This window comes from Alosa sapidissima, chromosome 23 (genome assembly GCF_018492685.1).
Source record: "Alosa sapidissima isolate fAloSap1 chromosome 23, fAloSap1.pri, whole genome shotgun sequence".
NCBI lineage: Eukaryota > Metazoa > Chordata > Actinopteri > Clupeiformes > Clupeidae > Alosa > Alosa sapidissima.
In genome coordinates, this window is record NC_055979.1 from 19080914 (window position 1) to 19091065 (window position 10152).

At 38.9% G+C, this 10152-nt stretch overlaps 1 protein-coding gene across 1 annotated transcript; it reads right to left on the reverse strand.

Moving 5' to 3' along the window:
• Positions 1-231: 231 nt before the first annotated feature.
• On the reverse strand, positions 232-1860 carry LOC121698201 (interferon gamma 1-like). Its single transcript, XM_042080088.1, has 4 exons — positions 1837-1860; positions 1482-1541; positions 1165-1377; positions 232-371 (listed from the first exon to the last, which is right to left on the reverse strand). The coding sequence occupies exons 3-4, from the start codon at positions 1369-1371 to the stop codon at positions 258-260; spliced, it is 321 nt and encodes a 106-aa protein (XP_041936022.1). The 5' UTR covers positions 1372-1377; positions 1482-1541; positions 1837-1860; the 3' UTR covers positions 232-257.
• Between the last annotated feature and the right edge of the window lie 8292 nt (positions 1861-10152).

The window sequence follows — 10152 nt, forward strand, 5'->3', positions numbered from 1 at the left end:
CTTTCAATTCACTCTCAAGTACCACAAGCAAGTCAGTCAAGTCAACAATTCTCCTTTGCAATGCCAGTTTATTTAAAATAAATAGAAAAATAAATACTGTCTCTCACATAAAATACATTTTGTATTGTCCATATTTGAAATAATATAAATAAATATAAATAGAGGCACCATATATACAGTAGACTTAGTTTCAGTAGTATCCGCTCATTGTATCCGCTCTATGCCCTTGGTTTGATTGACCGCCGTCTGAGCTGCCGTCAGCGGAGAGTGGAAGTGGTGTAGTTGACGGAGGCCTCCCAGAGAGAAGAAACGTGGTTGTAGACACTTTTCAGCTCATAAATGGCTTTGCGTTGGACTACCTCATCATTTGTCTGGGGAGAGGAATAAGAAACAAACATGCCAGTGTCAATCTTATGTGGCAGTTTTGGTACATGTCCCCAAAACCTATTTTTTCCCCCAAAACATCCCTCTTTTTCATGAGCTGAGCTGTAATATTGTAGTAGCTGTGTCGTATTAGTTTTGACCACTAAGTATGAGATGAGTATGTCATGAACTAAACCTCTTAGCACAAGAAGAGTGGCCAGACTGTGAGTATGTGTACAGTAAATGCACTTAAAAGTAGTTCACTTGACGCATGCACAGAGGAAAACTTCAGAAACTATATAGTAGCAGTAACACAAAACACCAGTTTTGCACACTTTGCACTCTTGTTTAAATCAGCCTTTTCTGATGACCTTGCTATATCTTGCCATTTCTTCTTTTCCAGTCTAACATTATCGCCATGTCATATTTTTATGTACTTATTATAAAATTTCTAATCAATAAACTTTTTTTTCTTTTAGTGAATGCTTCTATGACGGACAAAGTGATTTTACCCCAGTTGGTATAGATATGGCATAGGTATATTATATCATATATATATACGGCAGTTGTAGGACAATGACAGATTCGATCATATCATTACACTATCAACCACAGGTCCAGCATGTTCAAAGTAAAATGTAAAGACAACACATGCCATGTCTGCAGACTGGTCAAGTCACTGCTTGCATCGTGCTCTCCAGCATACTTAGATCTGCCCCTTGGTACCAATGTTGATGTAAGTGGGACTACGCCTATGGCGGGAGTGTGGTAGATTGAAAACTGATATGTTTTGTCTCTTACATTGATGGCTTGCAGCTCCTTGAGGTTATTGGTGAGGGCTTCCAACTGTTCCTGTGATTCCTTAAAGTACATTGTCTTCAGTTCCTCCACCTTGCTTCTCAGGTAGTCCACGTCATCCCTTGCCTCCATGGCCTGCATCTTGTCCCGCAGATTGGTGAGAATGTTGATGTAGACTTTTAGTGTTTCACCTGCCAGAAGAATCTGCATCGGTTCCTATAAAAGAGAGTGTGTGTGTTTATATCCTCAGTATTATAACATGTTGAGTGAGTGAATGAATGAATGGATGAATGAATGAAAAGCTCAGATGAATGGCTTACCTGTAGAGAATTATCCAGCTGTCTGAACAGAGCACCAGCAGGAAGGTGACCTTTGTTGGCCTGTATTGGAAAAGAGTTTAGCGGTTAAAGTCTGATGGCTCAAAGTGTAGAAAAAACCAAACACTAAGATCATTTCCTATTCCTAACCTCAATGGGGTACACTTGCATCAAACTAGAAGGCACCTCAGTGGTAGTCAGTGCAGTCCCACAGACTCCCTAGGGGTTCCTCCCCTAACTGGTAAATCGACACACTCAAACTTCTGAAATCGAGCTCTCTGATTCATGCACGAAGCCATGACATCTTGAGCCCTGTCTCTCATGTACCTCTTTGGGCACAGTGACCGATGATACTTACAAAGAATTGATTCAGGTTGTTCTGTTTTGCTGTCATCACTATGGAGAAGTATGGGTTGCCCATAACAACCTCTCCTGCCATCAGACAGATCACTGCCCAGATCAATGCCTGCTTTAGGTGATGTGCTACGGTCGTCATTGTATCCCGCTGTCTCACTGGTCTTGTTAAACTCCCTAAAGTCTCTGTGCGTTAATGCTTAATCAACGGCTCAGCTCGACCGACCCAACCTGTGTTCTTAAGAGACTCACTGTCACTGTCTGATGTTGTGATCAACAGGTTGTATGTATATGTAGAGGAAATAGAGAGAGAGAGAGAGAGAGAGAGAAGGGGCGAGGTGTAATAGGTGTGAAGTCTGTGGGTTCCCCGTCTGAGTGCAGCGAGTTTCCTTTAAATCACAATGTGCCATGCTGACGTTCAGAGGTGCCATTGATGCACTTAGTTGAATCACTCCCCTTCCACCACCTCCAGAAATACCTGGGGAAGCCTGACCACAGACTTCAAGTGAAGTCTGTGGTCAGGAGGGGAGATTCTGATGGATGGACACACTGACAGATGTACCACCTACATTTACACACTGTAACGATTCGGGCACACTTGGATTAAGTTACAACACTTTCACTTTTATCATTATTGGTTTTTTAAGTTATTATTTACATTTATTCATTTAGCAGACGCTATCAAGCGTTTATTTATTTATGAATATGAATTAATTAATACATTTTATTATTTATTCATTTAGCAGACACCTTCCACTGACATATACAGACACACACACACACACACACACACACACTACCACCCACTCACACACACACCTGTTGTGGCAGTCTCTCAGCGACAACAGCAGTTTGAGGCCTAGTCACTAAGGTGCCTGATGTTGGCTTGCAGCCAGTGCTGCAAGAGGAAATGGTGGTTATCATCGTTCAGCTTTCTAGTAAAGCTGGGCAACTACTTTTTTCTGCAGTATTGAAAGTAACACACCTTTTCTAAGTGAAGTCCTGGGTGACTTCATTGCAGATTCTTGTGTTGTTGGCCTGATCATGCAAAGAAAGTCCCAGGCAAGAATTTTCTTTATGAAATGGCTACACCTTTCTTTTTTGTCTAGTTGGGATTTTTTTTGCTTGTTTTGTAAGTTTCTCTTTTATCATTACATGTTTTCAGCAGAACTAACAGCTGACAGTGAACACATTTGAAGAAATGACACACCACTTCACAGTGCATGCATAGTGCACACTGCATGATTAGTGGGACAGACTCATTGCAAACCTGATATAAAATGTCTACCTCCAACACACTTCTAAATTAAAAACATTTGTATGGGTGCATACGTACTCTAGCTCTTTGACACGCTCTAGCTCTTTGAAACCGTTCAGAGTATTGTTGGAATTGTAACGTCCCATATTGTTGGAAGCGTCCCATTCTCAGAGCATCCTGAGTTGACTCTGGGCACTCCAGCTGAAGAGACAGAGCGGCCGAGCATGACGTCAGTCTAACTGAAAACAGTGGCAGAGGGCAGTTTTGAGGAAATAGTACAGATACAGACTTTTTAGGAATCATAGACCATAACTAGCAGGGATGTAGCGAAGGCTAAATGCAAGTAAAAACAGTTTATTCACCTCTGAAATTTCAGAAACAGAGTTTATCCATCTCTTATTAGAGTTTATCCACCTCTCAAAATAGTTTATTCACCAATTGCAACTTTTAGCATTCAAAAATCACACTGTATTATACACATTCACAATATGTACACTCATCAACTCTCTAGGAACCATTTAATTCCTCTGGTATGATTATAAACATTGTACAGTAACCTGCACCATCACCAAACATGTTCTGAATGCTTTTTTAAAAAAATCCGACACCTTACTGTGATCACAGAATTCATAGTTTATCCACCTCTTATTTTAGCCTACCACTACACCCCTGATAGTACCGGTAAAAAGTAAGCAAAAAGTAACCATGGATCAATTGTCACTTTCTTTCCGAAGTGGGCCATGGTCTACCTGTGATATCATTCAGTGGTGTCCTGCCTTGCTGCAGACATAATCATGCATCCCTTTTTATCTCTGTCGATGGAGCGTCACTGAGCCTGGTTTTCCGGGTCTGTGGCTTGTAGTGAAACCCCATCTAGTCACAGGTTCATCGATGCCACCTCCCTCAACTGACCCTCCCTGTGTCACTCTCGCTGAGTCAGACTCATTCCACTCTATGGCCTGGCCCCTTGGAGTTTACTCTCAAAACACCTCATCATCACCTCTGTGGTACTGAAAGCTTCTTAGTAATGGAGAGAGGAAAATCTTCCGTCACTCTGCCAGACATTTAGCTACCTGTGCTATGTTGCGCTTTGTTTCTTTTGGATCCATCAGAACAGATCAACTTGATTGGTTATTTTTTTTATACACTAATATAATGTGTCTCTCACTTATGATTCACTTCTCTGCACTTATGATGTCTTTTTTACTGTTATTTGTGGCTTCTATATGTGTTGTTTTATAGGCCTATTTAGTGAAGTCTATTCTGTGAAGTTGTGTTAGTATAGGCTCCGTCCAATTTAACCACATAACCTGTCATCTTTTACATACTTCTCTTTAAAGACAAACCTATGTGAAAAAGGTAATCAAAAATCATGAACATCCAAATGTTCATGTATTCAAATATAATCCAATGTTATCCTGTTGGTGCCACAGTATCAGCAAAGATCCTTGATTACTAGCTCTGCTTTAACCCTCTCTGGTATCAGCCTTTTCAATGACAAGGGGTGCTAATCACAGATATTACAGTTTTTCTCAGTCGCTTTGGTGCTTTTCTCACATCACTATTAACATTTGCACAGCAGTTAGTGCAATTCTCAAAACAATTAGTGCAAACTGCAAAACCTAGTGGATGACCTGCAAAAGCACGTCACTTGCTCAAAATGGATAGTCCATTCCTCAAAAGCAGGCATTCATGTCAATGAAACTGTCAGTGTCATCAAAATGAGAAGTCTTGACACCATCGTTTATGAACAAGACAGTCAAATGGCTTTGTCATGTTTTCATTATGACAGTTCTCTCAGTGTTTTCCAATGCAAAAAAAGGACAGAACTCGGTGACACTACCTGAACATGCTCAAGACAGCACTATACAGTACTTGTACAGCCATTTGAAAACTACAGTAAAGTTACACATTGCTGTAGTTAGGTGAGTAAGTAAGAACAAGACACTGAATACGTACATTTTTACTGTATGCTCTTTGCAATTCTACAGCATTGTGACAGAATTTGATAACTAGTTCAACAATTTTGTTATGTTTTTATGTAATGACTGAAGCAATGAAATGAAGACTATTAGTTTTATTGGGAACGACTATTCAGCATTCATAGGTATAGTTCATTTTGACTGACATGACATAAGCAAATTATAATGTTAAAAAACAGCAGAGAATTGTATGTAAGCAACTGATACATGTCCTAAAGTATTTGCAATTTGTTTAGAGGAAGGAGAAATTGCTACTATGATGTGCACATATGACTAAATGTTGTGGAGGTTGAACTAATAGTTATGAGAATTTTCATTCTGATCTGAAAAAAGCACCAAAGCGACTGAGAAAAACTGTAACTCACAGTGTGATGCTGTCACGATACTTTACCCACGACAAAAATAATATCACAATTCTGAGATTCTGGAATACTCAATGCATTGAAAAATATTCATTAAGATACATCACCATATCTGTGTAAATTAAGAGGAAATTGAATTATTGGAATTCAATGCATTTTACAACGGGTTTGAAACAGTCTAAAAAGTGCATATTTTTAGGTTAGTAAGCAGTATTGGAGCCATTATCTGCATGTGGATATGCACAGGATCTCCTCGCAAGATTTCCGACCAGGAAGTCAGGAGGATAGTCAGAAGAGTAGCCCAAGAGCCAAGGACCACTCGGAGAAAGCTCCAGAAAGACTTGGAGGCAGCAGGTACAATTGTTACTAGGATTTCATCCACCACACCATATTTGGAGGAGAAATTGCACTGTGCATCACCCTAAAAATACCATACCAACAGTGAGGTTTGGAGGTGGAGGCATCATGGTGTGGGGCTGTTTTTCATCTCATGGTACTGCAGACCTCATACAGTTGAAGGAATGATGAATGGAGTAATTTTGTTCCGGGAGAATCTTGCCATTCACCAGGATGATGAGGATGAGACATGGCTAGACCTTCCAGCAGGACAATGATCCAAAGCATTCAGCAAAGGAAACTCAATCGGTTTCAGAGAAAGGAAATCAAGGCCATGACTTAAATCCAATTGAACAGTTTTGGAAGTTAACTAAAGATTAGGATTCACAAGAGGGACCGCCGTGGCCTACTGGTTAGCGCTTCAGACTTGTAACCGGGGGGTTGTTTGTTCGAACCCCAACCAGTAGACATGGCTGAAGTGCCCTTGAGCAAGGCACCTCACCCCTCACTGCTCCCCGAGCGCCGCTGTTGTTGAAGGCAGCTCACTGCGCCGGGATTAGTGTGTGCTTCACCTCACTGTGTGCTGAGTGTGTTTTACTAATTCACGGATTGGGATAAATGCAGAGACCAAATTTCCCTCACGGGATCAAAAGAGTATAGCCTTCTTATACTAATTACTCTCACATTCTTGTGACAGGAATTCAATTACACCTACACAATAAAAAATCTGCTCACTGCACATTTGTTATATTATAATATAATATTCAGTATTCATTATTGAATGCTGAGCTAGAATGATGTTTTTCCCTATTATCCTATTTGTGATTGGGCTACAGGTTTTCTACAGGAATATCATGTCTGAACAGGCACTGCACTAATTCTCAAAGCTCAGGGGTGTCGAACTGGGAGTAAAACCAGTACTGATTACTAGGGTCCCAAGGGGAGGGAATATATGCATGAGGTGCGGACATGGGGGCCCATCAGGACTGCATATGCATAGGGTCCAGGATCTTGTGCCTGTCAAAAACACAGCATTTCAGGAATAACATTTTACTTTAATATGTCACCAAAATGAAAAACAAAAATAATAATTTTAAATTCAATTTGTTTTCAATGTTAAGATTGCACTTGAAATGCAAATTAGTGCATGTTTCGTTAGATAATGGATTATTTACATAGGCCTATTTATACATAATATTTCAGAAAACTTCTAATACGAACAATTATTGACATAATGTAAATAATCAGCTGTGAAAGTTTTGCGGGAGATATCTATTAGTTACATATACATACTGCAAGCGTAAGCGTATAATAAATAGGGTGATAGCACGCACCTGCTACTACCAATGCAATGCTATCACTTATTTTCTAACTCTATACTTTACCAAAAATCAGTATGACGTATTCCCCTCAGATGGTACAGACCATCCCCTCTTGCTCAAGGACTAAAGGCTGTTTTGTTTTGTTATTATAGCCTATTAAAGATCTCAATGAAACCACAGCAAACTGCGAATAAAGAAAATCACAGAATAAGAATCTTGCTCACCTCAGTCCAGAAGATGGCGGTAATGCACGTCGTTTGCAAACTGCCAGGATAAAAACATAAGAAGAAGAAGATTCCTGCTAGAACTAGTTCCGTGGAGCTAGCGACAGTAAGCGACAGTACGCGACAATAGCGGGCAATATGGCGGCGAAAAGCGTCAAAATAAAGGTACAGATGAACGATCAGATAAAGTAGGTTAAAATTCGGTTTTCAGAGTATTTTTCAAAGGTTTACACGAAATGTAAACATGTTGCTGAAACTTAGCCTATGTAAATGCATGTGCAAATGTTGTAATTGTAGCAGAATTGTCTTGCTAACATCCTTGTAATTGAACGGAAGTGATCTCACGCAACACCTTTCTCAATGCAAGGCAAGACAAACCAGAGCCCGTCTAAGGACATTCTCTGGACAAACGTCTCCATCTCCTGATGTAGGCTACTATTAAAAGAGAGGGGAACAAAAACAAACATAGAAAAAGGGGATAATAATGTACTATACATCGATTTAAAGTTAATGTTTTTATACAATTATACTTTGCATTAATATAATTGTGGAAGGATTACCTTTTTCATTAACAAGACCTAAAATAACACTATTATCAAATAACACTTAGTTCAAACTTAGGGTGGTAGGCTAAAATGGACTCCTTGTACTTTCAGAATAGATATTTATGCCAAATTCGTCTTTATAGGTATATGCCATACTAACTCTATACGGACTCATATAGCCTACCCTAGGCCTGTCATACTATACACAATACTATTGAACTTTAAATTGTGTGGCTATGGAAACAATAAGTTGTGCATATTTAAAAGGGGGTAAAATGGACTCCTTATAACATATACTTTCAGAATACACATAGATATTTATACCAAGTTCGCCTTTGTAGTACCAGGCAATACCAAGTCACTAGGCCTTCTATTGACACACACTGTTGAACTTCAAATTGTGTGGCTGTGAAAACAATAAGTTGTGCATATGTAAAAAGGGAGTGAAATTAAATCCTTATAACATGTACTTTCAGAATATATAAAGATATCTATACCAAATTCGGCTTTGTAGGTACAAGGCCATACTAACTCTGTATCAAGTCATATACTATGTCTGCCATTGACATACACTGTTGAACTTCAAATTGTGTGGCTGTGAAAACAATAAGTTGTGCATATGTAAAAGTGGGGTGAAATGAAATCATTATAACATGTACTTTCAGAATACATATAGATATTTATACCAAGTTCGCCTTTGTAGGTACCAGGCCATACTAACTCTGTACCGAGTCATATACTTTAGGCCTGTCATTGACATACACTGTTGAACTTCAAATTGTGTGGCTGTGAAAACAATAAGTTGTGCATATGTAAAAGTGGGGTCAAATGAAATCATTATAACATGTACTTTCAGAATATATATAGATATTTATACCAAGTTCGCCTTTGTGAGTGCCAGGCCATACTAAGTGTGTACCGAGTCATATACAATAGGCCTGTCATTGGTACACTGCTGAACTTCAAATTGTGTGGCTGTGAAAACAATAAGTTGTGCATATGTAAAAGGGGGGTGAAATGGAATCCTTATAACATGTACTTTCAGAATATATATAGATGTTTATACCAAATTCGCCTTTGTGAGTACCAGGCCATACTAAGTGTGTACCAAGTCAAATACTATGTCTGCCATTGACATACACTGTTGAACTTCAAATTGTGTGGCTGTGAAAACAATAAGTTGTGCATATGTAAAAGGGGGGTGAAATGAAATCATTATAACATGTATTTTCAGAATATATATAGATATTTATACCAAGTTCGCCTTTGTGAGTACCAGGCCATACCAAGTGTGTACCGAGTCATATACTATAGGCCTGTCATTGGTACACTGCTGAACTTCAAATTGTGTGGCTGTGAAAACAATAAGTTGTGCATATGTAAAAGGGGGGTGAAATGGAATCCTTATAACATGTACTTTCAGAATATATATAGATGTTTATACCAAATTCGCCTTTGTGAGTACCAGGCCATACTAAGTGTGTACCAAGTCAAATACTATGTCTGCCATTGACATACACTGTTGAACTTCAAATTGTGTGGCTGTGAAAACAATAAGTTGTGCATATGTAAAAGGGGGGTGAAATGAAATCATTATAACATGTACTTTCAGAATATATATAGATGTTTATACCAAATTCGCCTTTGTAGGTACCAGGCCATACTAAGTGTGTACCGAGTCATATACTATGTCTGCCATTGACATACACTGTTGAACTTCAAATTGTGTGGCTGTGAAAACAATAAGTTGTGCATATGTAAAAGTGGGGTGAAATGGAATCCTTATAACATGTACTTTCAGAATATTTATAGATATGTATACCAAGTTCGCCTTTGTAGGTACCAGGCCATACTAAGTGTGTACCGAGTCATATACTATGTCTGCCATTGACATACACTGTTGAACTTCAAATTGTGTGGCTGTGAAAACAATAAGTTGTGCATATGTAAAAGTGGGGTGAAATGGAATCCTTATAACATGTACTTTCAGAATATTTATAGATATGTATACCAAGTTCGCCTTTGTAGGTACCAGGCCATACAAACTCTGTACCGAGTCATATACTATGTCTACCATTGACATACAGTGTTGAACTTCAAATTGTGTGGCTGTGAAAACAATAAGTTGTGCATATGTAAAAGTGGGGTGAAATGGAATCCTTATAACATGTACTTTCAGAATATTTATAGATATGTATACCAAGTTCATTGAAAAAGTAATGACTATGTTCTGACTTTTATTTTGAATGATTCGCGAATGGCGGCCATATTGGAATTTTCTTTACTGTCGC

Coding starts and splice junctions, on each gene's coding strand:
- LOC121698201 (XM_042080088.1), bottom strand. CDS start 1,371: ATGCAGATTCTTCTGGCAGGTGAAACACTAAAAGTCTACATCAACATT. Junction 372..1,164: donor AGGAGCTGCAAGCCATCAAT/GTAAGAGACAAA, acceptor TCCTCTCCCCAG/ACAAATGATGAGGTAGTCCA.